The following is a 19,354-nucleotide window of genomic DNA, read 5'->3' on the forward strand; positions in this document are numbered from 1 at the left end:
TTTCTAATGAAGAAGGGGTTAAGGCTTTTTAACTCTTCACTTCTTCATCTTTGTAGTCCGTTTCTTAAAATTCTTCCATCATTATAGCCTTTTTGAAATTTCATAGAAAAGGGAAATTCGGGGATCTATCAAGTTGTAATTCTGCATGTTATGCCACTAATTTATTTGGGGGGACAATAAAAGATATAGATTTGATAGAAATTTTATATGGCATTTGCGGCTGAGAAGAGGGGGCGAAGGTCTGGAATTTGAGAGCTGAAGGTGCTAGATCCCACTTTCTGCATTATACACAGGTCAAGATTAATGGAGCCAGGTAAGTTACTCTTCAGGTGAGTGAGAAGGGTGGGAAATTTAGAGATTGAAATTGATCTCTGAACAGTCAATTAAGCCTTCGAGTGATTGAGAAGATAAATACTAGGACAAAATCCATTCTAACAACTGATTCCGTTATGTAAAACAAACCTACAGGATTTGAAATGCAACCAAGTCTGTTTTATATTAAGGCAAGTATAAACCGACTTAATTTTAGACCTGCCTCCAGCCCCAGATTATGTTTGGTATGAGGACAAAGAGCCGTACAGCATGAATGCACAAGCAATCAGTAGAATGAGAAGGCTCCCTGCCAGGGAAGCTTGGCAAAGAACTCTAAGAGGAAGGGGAAATTTCTCCGCCGAATCAACTCTGGCTCTCTGGAATAGAGAACATGGGGAGAGAGGGTCTAAGGAAAGCCAACCTCATTCTACTTGTTGATACCTTAACAAGCTGTTGATTTTTGAAAGGGGATAAAGGAGCAAAGTGTGGGTAGCATTCTGTTCCCTTGAGTCAATCCTAATGAAGTGGGAGGTTCTTGAAGAAATTAATTTCCATTTAAATTCATGTGTGACCCTCTTCCAGAAACCTCCAAGTGTTTTGGAATTTTTGTTGAGAATTTCAAATGATCCAGCAATAATAAGGTCTTTTTTGACATGTTCCATTTCTTTGAATCTGAGTTTTATGTTGACTGCCTCATTTTAGCTATAGAATTTTTTTTTTCGGAATGGTAACGACTGGTTACTTCTGTTCTCTGTTTACTAATTTAATATGGAAAAATACATCATGATTCTCATACTCCCAAAGCACTCAGCCTTTTAATCTAGGGTACTGTACTCACAGGATTCCCGCAGGAGTTGATGCCAAATTTCCTGGCAACTAAACAGTGGCCGATTCCAGGGCTTTTCTGACTTGAAGACACAGTGGCCCTAGTCAAAGAAAATAGAAACCTGCCCTCCACTGCAGTTTCCGAGCTTAACAAAAGGTGGGGGAGGCAATGGAATGGGGAACTGCAGAACGAAAGGAAAGGAAGGACTCCACGTTTTACACAGGCTTACTTGTCCCCTACCCTGTCCCCACATCACCCCCTAAAAACAACCTTTGAAAAGAGTGACTCTGCTTCCTCATCGGAAATGACTTTAATTCTCTTACTATGTTTGACTATCGCTGGGCAGACTTTGATGTTTGCATCTTATCTGCACGAAGGTTTACTTTAATTGTAGCATTGTATTGATGGGGCAATTTCTCAGAGTTGAGCTGTTTCACGGGAATTAAAGGAAGTCACTTAAATTATTTATTTCTACTCAGTTTCCGTCTGTCACCAGGATAGGAAAAGGGGACACAATTGGTAGCGTCTGAACCAAATTCCTTTATTCTCTCCTAATCACTGTGTGATGCTACTCGTCACCCATCCTCAAGATACTCCTCTTTTTGGTTAAAATGGGACTTTACAAAGCTGAACGGGACATTTTCTTTGACAGTACGTGACATTATATTCTTGTAGCCACAAAAGAAAAGTCTGAAATTAGCGCCTCTTCTACCCTTAAAAAAATCATGTTAAATTTAGCACCGTCTTCATGCCACTGCCTTTCCATACATTTACTTTGGCTAACAGGTGTCTCCACTTCCTCAAATTTGACTGGTGAGGCTGGAAAATCTTTCAGTTATGCTTGTAATTTGAGCTTAATTTAGATCACTCTTTGTATTTTTATATAAACTAAATCCTTGCATACTTTTGTACACTTGTTTTCTGAATAGGCCTATTGCTCACATTAAGCCTCATGTCCCAAATACTTAACTTTTTAAAAACTAGCCGATCCTTGTTCTATTTTAGAGCTTCGCAGGGATGGCTGTCCCTTTAAACATAGATTTGTAGTGGAAAGTCATATTGCAATCTTTTTAAACGGTTTTGCTACAAAACTCACAAGAGGGCCCTGGGGTCATAGACTCGCTGCTGCTACTGCTGCTACACTAGCTGTCTCCATTGTAAATGCCAACCCACCTCTCCCCTGTCTTGAAGTTAAAGATATTCTAGATGAAGTGTTGACAATAAAGTTGTGTTCTTGGAATTTCCTACTGAGAAAAGTCAAGAGGTTTTAGGTGTTTTGAAGCATGAATTTTAAAATCGTATGTATATCATAATGATATTTCATTAAGAAATTATTTCTGGATTAATTGGTTGATTAAATTATATTTTTTTGGGGGGGGTGCCCCACCCATGTCTAAAAATAATTTGACATCATTTATAATATGTCTACCATAATCACTAAATTGAAAAGATGGAAAATATCACATATTAGCAAAGAGGTGGGGCAAGTGGAACTTTGGGTACATTACTGGTGAGAATATAAATGGATACAATCACTTTGGCAAAACTTTCTGGCAGCATCTACTGAGCTGAACATAGGTGTGCTCCGTGAGCAGCAATTCTACCCCAGCTATACCCCAGCAGACCTATTTATATATATGTTTACCAAAAGACCTGAATTGGAATTGTCATAGTAGCACTGCTCACAGTATCCCCAAACAGTACACTACACGAATGCTCAGTGTTATCAACTGAATTATGTCCCCCGCAAAATCACAGGCTGAAGCCCTGGCCCTCAATGTAACTGTATTTTGGAGATAGGGCCTTTAAGGAGGTAGTTAAAGTTGAATGAAGTCATGGCTTGGCACCGTGGTTGAAAGTCATGGCTCAGTGGTTAGGGCGCCGGCCACATACACCACAGCTGGCAGGTTTGAACCCTGCCCAGGCCTGCTAAACAACAATGACAACTACAACAACAACAACAACAACAACAAAATAGCCAGGTGTTGTGGTGGGCACCTGTAGTCCCAGCTACTTGGGAGGCAAGAGAATCGCTTATGCTCAAGAGTTTGAGGTTGCTGTGAGCTGTGAGGCCACGGCACTCTACCCAGGGCAACATAGCGAGATTCTGTCTCAAAAAAAAAAAAAAGTTGAATAAAATCATAAGGGTACAGCTCTAATCTGATAGGACTGGTGTTTTCTTATAAGAAAGGGAAAGGCCATGTGAGGACGCAGCAAGAAGGCAGCCATCTGCAAGCCAGGAAGAGAGCCCCAACAAGAAAGCAGCCCGGATGGCACCTTGATCTTGGACTTCCAGCCTCCAGAACCATGAGAAAAAAAAAATCTGTTTAATCCACACAGTCTGTGGTATTTTGTATGGCAGGCCAAGCAGACGAATGCACTCATCAACAGTAGAATAATATATTGTGGTATTTCATGCAATAGGACACAATACAACAACAATAATAAGTAACTTCTATGCACACTGATATAGATGAATCTCACAAATACAACATTTAGTAAAAGAAGCCAGATGCATGTTAATAAAGGAAATGAGTTTTTATATAGAATGAAGCAACATGTACCTTAAGCTCAACTTGTAGTCAATTTAGGGCACTCTCTTAATGGTTTGACCCAATGTCAGTACAAAATGCAAGGAATCTGGAATTCTACATCTGGAATATTTTCAACCAGCAAAGATCAGGACTATGAGACAGGGCCACATACACTAGAGCAGGTGGGTTCAAATCCAGCCCGGGCCTGCTAAACAACAATGACAACTACAACCAAAAAATAGCCGGGTGTTGTGGCAGGCACCTATAGTCCTGGCTACTTGGGAGGCTGAGGCAACAGAATCGCTTAAGCACAAGAGTTTGAGGTTGCTGTGAGCTGTGATGCCACAGCATTCTACCCAGGGCGACATAGTGAGACTTTGTCTCAAAAAAAAAAAAAAAAAAAAAAAAAGAGATGTCAAATCACAGACCAGGAGAAAATACTTGCTGAGGTGAGAGTTCAAGACCAACCTAAGCAAGAGCAAGACCCCATTTCTTTTTTTTTTTTTTTTTGTAGAGACAGAGTCTCACTTTATGGCCCTTGGTAGAGTGCCGTGGCCTCACACAGCTCACAGCAACCTCCAACTCCTGGGCTTAAGCGATTCTCTTGCCTCAGCCTCCCCAGTAGCTGGGACTACAGGCACCCGCCACAATGCCCGGCTATTTTTTGGTTGCAGTTTGGCCGGGGCCGGGTTTGAACCCGCCACCCTCGGTATATGGGGCCAGCGCCTTACCGACTGAGCCACAGATGCCACCCCAAGACCCCATTTCTAAAAATATCTGGGCATTGTGGTGGGCACCTGTAGTCCCAGCTACTCATGAGGCTGAGGCAAGAGGATGACTTGAGCCCAAGAGTTTGAGGTTGCTGTGAGCTATGACACCACCTCACTCTACCAAGGATGATAAAGTGAGATTCTGTCTCAAAATAATAATAATAATGATAATAAGTAGTATTTATTTTCTGTTAATATTCCTTATGTTTTTACTTCAATGTCTATATCAGCTGTGCATCACTTTGGCATGTTTTTGTATCATATAATCTTGTTACAGTATATCAATTTTTAATAGTGATAAGCCATGTGTTTATTATAATATTGTTACACAGATAGCAGTTGAAGTTTTTATATAATCGTGATAGAAAAAGGATTCACTGTTTATAATTATGGCATTATTGTTTGAAAACACAAAATGTTGTGATAATTACAGAATAAGTTATGGTTTCAAGAGTTTTCAGAAATACTACATATTGGGAATTTGGAAACTTTTTTTCTGAGATTCCCCTGCCTTTTCAGCTTTCTTCTTGTTCATCATGTCAGAAGGACTACAGGTTTTATTTTCCTTCTTTCTTTCTTTCTTTCTTTTTGAGACAGAGTCTCACTGTGTCACCCTGGGTAGAGTGCTATAGCATCATAGCTCACAGCAACCTCAAACCCTTGAGCTCAAGCAGTCCTCTTGCCTCAGCCTCCCAAGTAGCTGGGACTACAGGCATGCACCACCATGTCTGGCTAGTTTTTCTATTTTTAGTAGAGACGGGTCTCTCCCTTCTCAGGAAAAAGAGTTGGTCTCAAACTCCTGAGCTGAAGCAATCCACCCACCCTGGCCTCCCAGAGTGCTGGGATTACAGGCGTGAGCCACTGCACCTGACCAACTACAGATTTTCTAAGGGACTGTCTGTTGACCTGAGCAGTACTGACTGCACTGTCCTCAGACTGAAAGCCATGGGAATGGGATGAACAGCCCATATCTCTCCCTTCTCTTGGGCACCTGCTATCCTCCAGCAGCTGCCCACTTGTGCTCACTGTCCTGTCCCTTCGGGGACCTGCTTGTATTTGGTCCAGAGTTTACTGTTGCTGTCAGCAGGAGGGTTGGCTGAAGCAGTCCTTACTTGGTCTTCCTAGATGTGTAACTTTTCTCCCTTATCCCATAGTGCACATCCTTGAGTGTCATACTGAGACCGGTACACGGAGAAATAAATATTTTGAGGGCTCAGATGTCTGAAAATGTCTTTATTTTACTTGAGTCATAGTTTGACTGGGCATGGATAGTCTGATGATAATATTCCCTTGGAGTATTTTAGACCCTACACCATTATCTTCAAGCTTCTGTTGTTGCTATTACAAAATTTGATGTGATTCAGTTTCTTGACCTTTTATATTTGACCTGTTTTTTTCCTCTTGAAATTTTTAGAAACTTCTCCCTTTGTTCCTGAAATAGCTTGACAATGTGCCTTAGAATGGAATTCTTTCCCCATTCTTTGTGCTGGGTATTCATTGAACCCTATCAACTTAGATAGTCATGTCCTATAATTCTAGGAAATTTAATTTAATTTTTCTTCGATTCTTTTCTTCTCCCCGCCCCCTTATACTCTTTGGAACGCTTTCTGGTTAGTTATTGAAACTGTGGATTGATCACTTAATTTTCTCCTCTATTTTCCATCTTTTTGGTCTATTTCTTGAAATATTACTTCAATTTTTTCTTCTAATTATTTTCCCAAATTTTGGCTTAGCTTAGCTCATACTTAGCTTTTTTTTTTTTTAGACAGAGTTTTACTCTGTCACCTTGAGTACAGTGCTGTGGCATCATAGTTCACAGCAACCTCAAACTTTTGGGCTCAAGCAATCCTCTTGCCTCAGCTTCCCAAGTAGCTGGGACCACAGGCACCTGCCACAACGCCTGGCTATTTTAAAAGGTGGGGGTCTCACTCTTGTTCAGGCCGGTCTTGAACTCCTGAGCTCAAGCAATCCACCTGCCTTGGCCTCCCTGAGTGCTGGGATTACAGGCATGAGCCACTGCACTAGCCTGCTCTCTGTATTTTTTCTTTGCTTTCTCCGCAATCTTTTTTCTATTTCTTTACTTTTGTTTTTGTCTTTTATCCTAGTGGCTTTCCTTAAATCCCCAGAAGCATTTGGTTGTCCGTTCACAGGTAAGACTGAGACATTAAAAAGCTGATTAGAGGGCGGCGCCTGTGGCTCAGTTGGTAAGGCGCCGGCCCCATATACCGAGGGTGGCGGGTTCAAACCCGCCCCGGCCAAACTGCAACCAAAAAATAGCCGGGCGTTGTGGCGGGCGCCTGTAGTCCCAGCTACTCGGGAGGCTGAGGCAAGAGAATCGCTTAAGCCCAGGAGTTGGAGGTTGCTGTGAGCTGTGTGAGGCCACGGCACTCTACCGAGGGCCATAAAGTGAGACTCTGTCTCTACAAAAAAATAAAATAAAATAAATAAAAATAAAAATAAAAAGCTGATTAGAAGTTCTGTGTGCATAGATGCGGTTTTATTGATTGGTGAGCTTCACTGGAGGATGGTAAGGGCGCTGGTTGTTCGTTGGAGAACCCCAAATGTCAGTATTTGCAGTTCTTTCTTTTGGCTGTTCAGTTTCCTCCAAAGGTAAATCTTTCTGTTTACTTCCTGAGATAGAAGGTTTGCTGGTAGGGGCTGTAGGATTTGAGTATGAGGTCACTCCCCCTTTCTTCACTGATGAAACTGCTCCAGCTGGGAAACACTCCAGTTTCTGCTGGAGTGGAGGAGGGGCATGAATCTGGCTATCCAAGTAGAGAAGGAGGGAATCTAAGGAGCTACCTCTGTCTTATTGTCAAGCAGTGTTCTTGCTTCCAGCCCAGTGCCCTCACCCATACATTTGAATATATCTGGCAGTGCCAGGCCTTTTGCAAAAGTCTTTGGTGAAGACTGGCTGGCTTCATTTTAGCTCAGCACCCACCTCTCCCTTCCAGACTTCCCAATCTGTTAAGGTCCTGCTCATCTAAGGAGAGTAATGCCAGTTTTTCCTTCTTCTAGGCTCCCCTAACCTTTCCAGATAATTCTTGTAGAACACCCTTCCCCTCACTACGTGTCTTTGAGCAGGGTAAATCCTCCTCCTCTCCAGGGGGACGGAGAGAAAAGGCCCTATCACAGATACTGGACCAAAAGGCCAGTGACTCATGGTCCCTGTCCTCCTCTTTTTAGACTGTAATGTGGGGAAGCCAGTGGGATGGTGGAGGAGGGGTGGTGACCCGACTGAAGCCAACAGCAGAGGGTCTGGACTTGTTACGGTGGTTCACTGGCAGCTCTCTTTAGAAAGCTGGAGATACTTAGCGCTTTAGCTATCAGCTTTGTGCCTTACTTGCAATTCTATGATGAGGGAAAAGTTGTGCTCAAAAATTCTATACTATTCCCTTCTATGGGCATATCACCCACATTCATCTTCATCGGCCATTTTGGTTCGTTTTCACTTTTGTGATGCCAACAGCAGTGTCACAGTGACCATTCTTGTAGTAGTTAAGATTGTTATAGTTTCATAGGTGAAATTCCGGTGAGTGGACTAGCTGGGTGTTATGAAATGCATGTTTTTAATGCTTTTCTTACATATTAGCTGGTTGCCTGGAAATCTTGTGGCAGTTTTACAGCCCTCCCAGCAGTAGTAAGAGTGTTCTTTTTCCTTCATAGCTAGGTTTGCTTGGGGTATTTTATCTTTTTTCTTATCTCTGCCAGTTTGGATCGAAGAAAGGCATCTTATGATTTTACTTTGCATTTGTTATTTTCTTTTGTAAAAAAGAATAATTTTACATCTGCTTCTTGTCCATGGAGCTATCTTTTTTATGTATAGTAATTTGCCTGTTTGAATTTTTTGGCAATTTTCCTACTTGGGAATTTTCTACTGTTGGAATTCCTTTATCTTTTTTTGGAGACAGGATCTTACTGTGTCACCCTGGCTGGAGTGCAGTGATACCATCATAGCTCACTGCACCCCCAAAGTCCTAGACTCAAGCCATCTTCCTGCCTCAGCCTCCCTAGCAGCTGGGACTACAGGCCTGTGCCACCATGCCCAGTTAATTTTCTGATTTTTGTAGGGTGGTCTTGTTCTTGCTCAGGCTGGCATCAAACTCCTAGCCTCAAGCTATTCTCCGGCCTTGGCCTCCCAAAGTACTAGAATTATAGGTGTGAGCGACTGTGCATGTTTTTTTTAATTGTTGGAACTTTTTAATACATTGATAATATGAATAAATGTTGCCACTATGTTCCCAGTTTGCCATCATCTTATTTATTTTATTTATAACATTTTCTGTTATATAGGAAAGTTACATTTTTATATATTCATATTAGATAGGCAGCATAATCTGCTAAGTCTCAGTTTTCTCTTCTGTAAAAGTGGGGTAATAACATAAGCTACGTCACGGCTGTTTAACAAATGATAACATTTGTTATTCTCTGTGTGACACATTGAAATAATTCAGAATCATCTAAAATTTTTATTAGAATCACAAAAATTACTCAAAAGACGTATAAACTGGATATGAAAACAGATAGTGAATAAAACTCTAAATCTTTAAGGCTAGTATAGATAGGCAGGTTTTAATTTCTGCCTTTACTTTTCTAATTCTCTTCTTAAAAAAAAACTTAATGAACTCTGATGCATTCTCTTAAGTAGGAGAACCTGAAGTCTGAGTAGACCATGAAAAGACTAGTGTTTCCTTACAAGTTTTTCCTTGTAAGGGATTATGGACATAATCATTTCTGGTAAGGATTCCTTTCTTGGCATCCTTATTTATTTTATATCCATCAGGATATGTTTAAAAAACCTAAAAGCACATACTAACCTCTCCCGCTTTTAAGACAATATGAAGATGAGTTTCCTGTCCTCAATAAACGTACTCCTTGAGGTCAAGTGCATGCTGCTTTTCAGTAACATAAATTGCTTTTATGCATTACTTTTATTTTTAAGCTACTTAACTAATAAATTTTTTTATTTTACATTTGTACTTCTGAATAAATTCATAATAATGTAATAGTTCTTATAAGATACTATTATAATAAAAGTAATGTGATTCCACATATAATTTTACTATAATTTCACAAGTGACTCAGAAGATATGGCCTGATCAATGTCTAATGAGTCACATTTTAATAAGATTGCATACTAGAGGGCGGCGCCTGTGGCTCAGTCGGTAAGGCGCCGGCCCCATATACCGAGGGTGACGGGTTCAAACCCGGCCTCGGCCAATCTGCAACCAAAAAATGGCCGGGCGTTGTGGCGGGCGCCTGTAGTCCCAGCTACTCGGGAGGCTGAGGCAAGAGAATCGCCTAAGCCCAGGAGTTGGAGGTTGCTGTGAGCTGTGTGAGGCCACGGCACTCTACCGAGGGCCATAAAGTGAGACTCTGTCTCTACAAAAAACAAAAACAAAAACAAACAAACAAAAAAAAAAAAAAGATTGCATACTAGAGCATAGAGCAAAAATGAAATCACCACCAATGAAGTCTGTAAGCATTTGGATGTTTAGTAAATATGTTTTAGGAGACCTATCTTCTGACTGAGTTATTCTTCGTAATTCAGTTCTACCCCTATGTTGAGTAATGTGCCTATCCTAAGGAAAAGTTAACTTTTTAAAAGCTAGGAAACATCCTGGGTGGCTAGTGGTGTTCTCTGCTCTCTAGATCTCAGCTCACTTCTCCAACAGTTTTTCTCATGTACACCAAAGGTGGAGTTGGTTCCAGAGGCATGCTCAAGAATGATGTATAAATATACACGTGTGGGTGTTGACATTTGTGTTGGTTTATGTGATTTCTTTATGCCTTTAAAATTGTTTCTTTATCTCCATAATCACTCTGTAGTATCATTTTATTCCTTTAACATGGCTCTATTCAAATGTCATATAAGACTTTATGAAAGTCAAATAGCATTTCCTCCCCAAAGTTAACCATTGCAAATGATGTTTTTAAGATGCTTTGAGGTGAAATGGTTCTTACTTGGAATGTGACAATTCCAGACTCTTCATCCTGAGTGTGCACTTTGTTGCATTTTAAAAGTATTTGTGTCTGGTTCAGTGGCTCATGCCTGAACCAGGCATAATGGTAGCACTTTGGAAGACTGAGGTGGGATGACTGCTTGAGACCAGAAGTTTGAGACGAGCCTGGGCAACATAGCAGGACCCATCTCTATCAAAAATAGAAAAATTAGTGGGCGCATGGTGGCATGAGCTTGTAGTCCAAACTACAGAAGAGGTCGAGGTGAAAGGATCACTTGAACCCAGGAATTTGACGTTGCAGTGAGCTGTGACAGAACTGCACTATAGCCTAGGTGACAGAGAAAGACCTCATCTCAGAAAAAAAAAAGGCATTTGCTCTAGAACAGTTGATGAATTGGGTCCTTGTGTGTTAAATGCCTACCACTTGATAATTAACTTCAAGGGAGAAACTGTTGAAGCTTAATCTAAAGAAAAGATAATCTGTTTTACCATTTTTCTTTCTGCTGGCTTTTCAACATGGATGGATAAATTTTCTTTTTATTAATTTTTTTTTTCTTTGAGACAGAGTCTTACTATGTCGCCCTCGGTAGAGAGCCATGGCGTCACAGCTCACAGCAACCCCAAACTCTTGGGCTTAAGCCATTCTCTTGCCTCAGCCTCCCAAGTAGCTGGGACTACAGGTACCCGCTATAACACCCAGCTATTTTTTGTTGCAGTTGTCATTGTTGTTTAGCTGGTCTGGGCTGGGTTCGAACCCGCCAGCCTGCGTGTATGTGGCCAGTGCTGTAACCACTGCGCTACAGGTACCAAGCAGGACGGATCAATTTTCAATGAAGCTTTATTAAGATGGGTATCCAGAAATTAGCTTAATTGCTTCCACAACTAGTAAGAGTGATTTGTGTGTCAAAATTAAGCATATTGGCAGGTCATCCTGTAAAAGTTTGCATGTAGAGTTGAAGTAAACTTACATTTTTATATGAAGTTCTTTTTAACAGTGTTTATTTCTTCTGCCAGTTATTTTATTTTATTGACTGTTAATTTATCAACCCCACTTTAAAAAAAAAAAAGTGAGAGGAAAAAAGGCCATAGCATTATCACATTTGTATATGTGAGTTCCCTAAACCATATGGTGATTTCTAATTAGAATACAAAAGGTTCTGTGATGAGACTAACTTCCTAGGAGCTGGCATGGTGGGCACCACAGAAGGAGAGAGCTTTCTTGAATTTCCAAGAAGGACGCTTCTGAGAGAAACTGTGTGGTCCCTAATTGTCCTTATACAAAAAGTCTGATAAAGTTATTGATGTGCAGATCAAGCTGGTGTTTCAGAGGTAGTAATTTAATTCTGGATGTTTGATCGTCTCAGTCAGGGGATTGACTTGATTTTTTTAAAGCGGCTTCAATATTTAATTCCACATGTACCCTCTCAGTAGAGATTTCAAAGGATACTTTGCTGGATGCTTGACTGCCTTGTCTATTTGCTCTTGTTTTGCATGCAAGAGAGAGCCAGGAGCTTTCTCCTCATTGTGTACACATAGTATTAATGGATTTACTCTGCCTCGTATCGTCTCATTACTGGAAGCAGCTAGAAGCACAGAAGTCTTTCAGTGTATGCAAATAAGGCAGAATCATCTACCTGAGAGTTAATATTCTCCTCTTTTGAGTGTATTCTAAATCTAATGTTTGTATTTAGAGCATAACATCCTGTTCTTTTTTTTTTTTATGGGCAAAAAGCTAAGCAGGCTCAGGCAGCTGTTTGATGTTGGCTTCAAGTGTTATTAATTTCATATTCTATTATTCTTTTCACTGTAGCACAAGTGAAGCTGATGTGGAGGCTGTCATGGATAAGTTGTTTGATGAGCTGGCTCAGAAACAAAATGATTGTACGTAAGTTAATTTCTCTTGAAAGAGAATACATTTAGAACACAATGCCCAATCTCCACTGACCAATTAATAAGTTCCATTGCTGTATATGGGTTGATGCCACGCTCAAGTGGCAGTCATTGTATCAGCATTTTGTCTAATTTATGTGTTGAATCATGTGCTATTATTCATCAAGCTATGCATTTCCTATCTGTAAGAGATGAATTTTATAGTAATTATCCAGACAAGATTGAGTCTTTGTTCATGTTCCCATAGTAACTAGACCAAGGATTCTAAAAGTGCAAGGCAGAGAGCTGCGGCTGAATAAAGCCTGTGGAACCATTGCCGACTGCATATTTGAAGAGCTGTGTGAGAGAGTAAGTATCCAGGCACATCCAGACGCATCGGCCTTTTCACATGTTAAAATACTTCGTGTTTTCCCCTCTGCCTGTTTCAGATTTTAAAATACGATTCACAGAGTCAGAACTCATTTAAAAGTCTCATTAAGGAAAATGTTCATCTATATTTACCATGTGCTTTTTATAGATATTGGCACAAAATTTGCACTTACGGGGCTCGGAAGCAATATTTAAAATGCAGAGAGAACCATCAACTGTTGCTAGAAGCAAAAATGAAATCAGTTTCAGGGCTATTCTGTAAAAGTCAAACAAAAGAGATTTTTAGAAAAATTTTGAGGTGAGGTTAGTGCGTGGGAAAAAGGAAGATGACGTAATGCCACCACAGTCCATGGAAGCATGACATAAAAGCATTTTCATTCTTTGTACACCTTGCCCATCTCTTCTTGCTATAATATCTGACCTGTTTTGGCCATGGTCAAAGAAAGTGAATTTCTGTCATTGTGGTATCTGTATAATAGAAATAATGTATTCAGCAGCAGAAAAAATATATACCTGTATGCACGCACATTCACATGAGAAAGACCCTGATTGCAGATTCATTATAGATAGGAATTCTGTCTTTTAAAAACTGTAAAGTTCTCAGTCAATGTATTTATTGATTGTAAATCTTGAGGAAAGCAAGTCAAAATCAGGCATATCTTCAAACATAATTCTTTGATTGGCATGTATAAATTGATTCCAGCTGGTCTGTGATTTATCTTGACTTTTTAGGTAACTAAAGAAGGGTTGTTTTCCACTAATAGAAAAGAGAAAGTCTGATGTACATGGGCAGCCATTTTATGAGGGCTTTTCTTAGAAGCTAATGCCTTAATTACTTCTAAATAGGGTAAACTTGTAATTTTTAAGGCAGAGAGATGGATCCAGTTTGCAATTATTTAGTGCTTCAGAACCAATAGTGTTTAGGATTGGTTAGGATCCCCTGACAGGTGGTTAATGTTGACCTCTGCCAGGCAGCGGCATTCTGGGTCATAAGGACCCTTCACATTTCTATTGTATCAGTCTTGTTAAGGTCCCAATAACCTAATATCTACAGACAAAGTTCTATTGAGGCCATCTGTTTAAGTTTTATTTATTTTGCCAGAGAAATAAACTTGAGGAGAATCTCGTATATCCAGAAGATAAAGCTTGTCTACCTATTCCAGAAGAGAATCCAGTGGGGAAAGGGAAAAGACAGGCCTGTTCAATCTGGTGGGAGAAAGGCAAAGATGGTCTCTTGGAGCAGATACGGAGCATTTATCTATATTCTTTTATATGCTTATCATTTTAGGAATCTGAAGTAAGTGACCAGGAAAAGGCCACTTATCAGGGACCAAAATCTTCACTCTCTTTTTACTATATGAGAGTGATGGGGAAGAAGGTTGATTTCTTTACCTTGAAAAAATGAAAATAACACTTATGAAAATAAGTCATTCTTATTTGACAAAAATATGGATTATACTAGCAACTATGAACTACACTCTTAGAATAAACAATGAACAAATTTCCATTTCTTTTTGGCATAACTTTCTTTACAAAATTCTAGGATGAAATTACATTATATCCTTCATTTCACAATCTGGTTGTTCCATTATGTAGGAAATCATTTTTATAAAAGTATTTCTGAAGTTTTTCAAAATCCTTTTTAACTTCATGAATAAGTCAATTATTTTCTGTGTTTGTGTTGTCAAATCCCTGTTGGCTATTTTCTTCTTCAGGTTGGCCACGTGCTCACTTGTCAGTGACTTTGCAGGGATAGCTTTGCCCTTTATTTGCACTGTATTTGTGGGATGTTTTTTACATTGGACAAGCACTGAGTGATGGACAAAAGACACTGCCATGATGGGTCAGGGTAGGTCCTAATGTTAAGCTGTGTGGGATGCTTGAGGAAGGACTAACTTTTTAAGTGATCATTTCATTTGTGAATATTTTCTTGTTATGATGATTTTGCATTTCTTTGCAACTTTATAACTGTGGCAGTCTGGATATTGGATACTGGCATGAAGAGAACCATTGAAATCATTCAACTTTAGCTGTAGCTTAAAAGTCTTAATTAGGCTATAATGATCTTATGAGCCAGGCTAAATAGTTGCCAAAAGCTGTTCAGTGTGAAAGAAAAAAAAAAAATCCAGGGGCTGCGCCTGTAGCTCAAAGGAGTAGGGCACCAGCCCCATATACTGGAGGTGGTGGGTTTAAACCTGGCCCCAGCCAAAAACTGCAAAAAAAAAAAAAAAAAAAAGAAATCCAAACCAAGGTAAAGAATCAGGCATCTAGTGCGTCTGGGACAGTCCCAGCTTTGGATTGCATATTCTAGTTTTCTGGGCAGCTCTCAAAGCCTAAGACCTACCTGACCACCATGACCAACACCTTCTGGAAAAAAACCTTTGACAAGGAGTGGTGATGGGTTGATAGTCTGTAATGATTATTTGTGAACCGTGGCCCCTTCCAAGGAAAAAGTAATATAAAAATGTATTTATTAGTGTTGTGCTAAGGTAAAAGGAGGGTTTGACTGGAAGTGCTTGACATGTCTTAAGTAAAATGAAAAAGGCCCAGGCATTCTGCTCTTTGCCCATGTCTTCCCTCTCTGTCCAAGCATAGATCCTCAGATCTGGAATTCTGCAGGGTAGCTTGTAGTCTGTCAGTATCTCTGGGATTCTCTTTCTTCGTGAATCTATAATTCCACGTGGTCGTGCTCAGAGAGGCAGCCCCAGATAGGAGACTCTATAGACATGCATAATAAAAATGATAGTAATAGTAACAACTAATATAGCCACGTGACAGGAATCATTCCATGTACTTTATATTAGCTCATTTGATACTTACAATGTTATTGTCCCCGTTCTGTAGGTGGAGATATTGAGACAACGAGATGTTATTTTCCCAAGGTCACACAGCCAGTAAGGCATAACCAGGGCTTAAACTCCTTGGTAGTCTGAGAGTCGGGTTCTGTGCTTTTAATCACTATAGTATATCTGAAAATGCTCTGGACAAGTTCTGCCTCTAGTCATTTTTTTTTTTTCTTTTTCTTTTTGAGGCAGTCTTGCTCTGTCATCCAGACTAGAGTGCAGTGGTATCGTCACAGCTCATTGCAACCTCTAACTCTTAGGTTCAAGTGGTTCTCCTGCATGAGCCTCCTCCGTAGCTGGGACTATAGCCGTAATCCCAGCTAATTTTTCTATTTTTTTTTTATGGAGATGGGTCTCACTCTTGCTCCTGACCTCAAGCAGTCCTCCCACCTTGGCCTCTCAAAGTGCTAAGATTATAGGTGTGACTCATCATACCTGGCCTCTGCTTTAAATCTTTAACATAAAATCAAGTTCAACCATGAAGCACAATCAAATGCTTTGTGTACTGCTATATCTGAGCTAAGCTTTGAGACTTTTTTTTTTTTTTTTTTTGAATTTTTGGGCCAGGGCCGGGTTTGAACCCACCAATATATGGGGCCAGTGCCCTACTCCTTGAGCTACAGGCGCTGCCCCAAGCTTTGAGACTCTCCTGGAGCATGAAGCTGGCTAGAGAACAGACACCCTCAAGTCCTGAAAGCCTTCCTCTGAGTTAAAAACCTTAGTGTAGAACTGTTAAACTCAGGTCGTTGGCAGGTCCCCGGTACTGGGTAGAGCTCCTGAACCCTTCATCTTCCTGAAGGCTGTATGGGTCCATTACCTCCGTGCCAGGGTTCTCAAGCCTTAGGCAGCCTCCTCCTTTTACCCCTTAGTAAAGTTATTCTTATTTTCTCTTCCTGTCATGGAATGAAAAAGATTGGTAAATGCTGCCTTAGAGAACTTTCGGAAGGCAAAGGATGATATGTTTGTCTTTGTTTTTTTATTTTATTTTTTATTTATTTATTTTATTAAATCATAACTGTGTACATTAATGTGATCATGGGGCACCATGCACTGGTTTTATAGACCGTTTGACACATTTTCATCACACTGGGTACCGTGGCCTTCTTGGCATTTTCTTTGTTATTGTGTTTGTCTTTGCTCCTTGCCATTCCCTCATACCAGAGCTATGGTAAAGGAGAATGAAGATTCATCTCTGTGGACGTGACCTGGACTTAACCTTGATATAGTTATTTGGCTTAATCGGAGGGTTGTAGAGAAGTCAGAAATGTAGTTACTTAAGTCAGTGGTTCTCGAAGTGTGGTATATGGACCTGTACAGGACTCTTGAGACCTTTCAGTGATCTTGAGGTCTAAACTCTGTAATAATACTTGGCCACTTTTTGCCTTTCACTGCAGTGGTATTTACAGTAATGGTGCAAAAGCAACGATGGTGAATTGGCAAGAATCAGGGAAGTTGCACCAAACTATATTATGCCCTTCACTGCCCATAAAAACAAAGAAAAACCTAGTCCCATTTAAGAATAGCCTCAGGGGCGGAGCCTGTGCTCAGTGGGTAGGGCACCGGCCCCATACACCGAGGGTGGCGGGTTCAAACCTGGCCCCGGCCAAACTGCAACAACAAAAAAAATAGCCAGGCCTTGTGGTGGGCACCTATAGTCCCAGCTACTTGGGAGGCTGAGGCAAGAGAATTGCCTAAGCCCAAGAGCTGGAGGTTGCTGTGAGCTGTGACATCACGGGACTCTACTAAGGGCGACAAAGTAAGACTCTGTCTCTGGAAAAAAAAAAAAAAAAAAAGAACAGCCTCAGGCTGGGCACAGTGGCTCTCGCCTATAATCCCAGCACTCTGAGAGGCTGAGGCGGGTGGATTGCTTGAGTTCATGGATTCGAGACCAGCCTGAGCAAGACCTGCCTGTGGCAGGCACCTGTAGTCTCAGCTACCGTGTCAGTTGGCTACTCAGGAGGCTGAGGCAAGAGGATTGCTTGAGCCCAAGAATTCAAGGTTGCTGTGAGCTATGATGCCAAGGCATTCTACTCAGGGCAACAAAGTGAGCCTCTGTCTCAAAAAAAAGAATAGCCTTGAAGAAATAGTAAAAATTACTTTGTTAAATCTCAAAAACTTTGAGAATATGTCTTTTTAATATTTTTTGCAATGAAATAGAAAGTATACAAAATACTTCCCCTATGTACCAAATATTCCAGTTGTGCTGAGGAGAAGCACTTGCGGAGTTGTTTGAGTTGCAAGCTGAACTAGCCACTTTTTCCATGAATACCATTTTTATGTGCTTGGAAGACTGAGTGACAGACAAACTATAGTTACTCAGATTTGGCAGACATTTTCTCGCAGTGTTTGACAGACGTTTTCTTGAAAATAAAGTAATACTGTCATTTCAAGGAAACAACTGACAATATTTGTTGCCAATGATACAATTTGCACAAACAAGTGAAAATTAGAATTTTGGAAAACTTGTTTCTACCATCTGAGCTTGACAGCTTCCCAATTCTTAAACATTTTTTTCTGATGAGACTGATGATGATATTAACAAATGCAGTGTTTTGATAATTGTAAAATTAAATGTGTCAACATTTGGAAGATCTGTATAACTAATTGCACCAATATTTTCCAATAATGAATGTGTGCTTTTACAGAATCATATATGACAAAAGATCCATTTAAAGTGCAAGAAAGGCTAATGGATTTTAATATAATAGAATCCAAAAAGTCTACTGATACCATTTTGGAGTCTACACTGTAAGTAAGCAACTAACATTTTAAAAACTACCTCTTCTCAAGTTAAAACAATTTTTTTACTAGGGCTGTATTTTTTTTTTTTTTCGATAGAGACAGAGTCTCAGTCTATCGCCCTCAGTAGAATGCTGTGGCATCTCAGCTCACAGCAACCTCCAAATCCAGGGCTTAGGCAATTCTCTTGCCTCAGCCTCCCGAGTAGCTGGGACTACAGGCACTTGCCACAATAACTAGGGCTCTATTTTTAAGAGTAATTTTGGGCTGGGCACAGTGGCTCATGCCTGTAATCCTAGTACTCTAGGAGGCTGAGGCAGGTAGATTGCTTGAGCTCAGGAGTTCGAGACCAGCCTGAGCAAGAGTGAGACCCTGAAATCCCTTTCTAAAAATAGCCAGGTGGCAGGCGCTTATAGTCACAGTTACTCAGGAGGCTGAGGCAAGAAAATCACTTGAGCCTGAGAGTTGGAGGTTGACCGGGCATGGTGGCTCATGCCTGTAATCTCAACACTTGGGAGGCTAAGGCTAGTGGATTGCCTGAGCTCACAGGTTCAAGACCAAGCTGAGCCAGATGGAGATCCTGTCTCTAAAAAATAGCCAGGCATTGTGGTAGGCACCCACAGTACCAGCTACTCGGGAGGCTGAGGCAAGGGGATCACTTGAACCCAAGAGTTTGAGGTTGCTGTGAGCTATGATGTTACAGCACTCTACAAAGGGCAACAAAGTGAGACTCTGTCTCCAAAAAAAAAAAAAAAAAATCAAAACAAGAGTTTGAGGTTGATATTAACTGTGATGCCATGGCACTCTAGAGAAGGTAATAAAGACTCTGTCTCAAAAAAAGAAGAAGAATTTTGGGTTTATAGAAAAATTGGGAAGAGGGTACAGAGAGTTTTCATATACCTCTCATTTAGTTTTCCCTATTATTAGTGTCCTACTTTAATAGGGTTCATTTGTTACAGTTAATGACCCACTGTTGATATACTCCTATTAACTAAACACTTCACTTTATTCAGATCTGCTTTATTTTGATCTAAAGTTCTGTTTCTGTTCCAGGATCCCATCTAGGATAATACCTAACCCTTAGTTATCATGCCTCCTCAGTCTCCTG

At 40.5% G+C, this 19,354-nt stretch overlaps 1 protein-coding gene across 1 annotated transcript in view; it reads left to right on the forward strand.

Moving 5' to 3' along the window:
• Nucleotides 1-19,354, forward strand: part of AFG1L (AFG1 like ATPase) — a 216,958-nt gene that overhangs the window by 164,413 nt on the left and 33,191 nt on the right. Inside the window, exons 9-10 of the mRNA XM_053590851.1 lie at nucleotides 12,216-12,286; nucleotides 12,543-12,643. Of these exons, the coding sequence (XP_053446826.1) occupies nucleotides 12,216-12,286; nucleotides 12,543-12,643 (172 nt within the window). The remainder of the gene's footprint in view (nucleotides 1-12,215; nucleotides 12,287-12,542; nucleotides 12,644-19,354) is intronic.

The sequence above is a fragment of the Nycticebus coucang genome, chromosome 5 (genome assembly GCF_027406575.1).
Source record: "Nycticebus coucang isolate mNycCou1 chromosome 5, mNycCou1.pri, whole genome shotgun sequence".
In the NCBI taxonomy this organism is placed as follows: domain Eukaryota; kingdom Metazoa; phylum Chordata; class Mammalia; order Primates; family Lorisidae; genus Nycticebus; species Nycticebus coucang.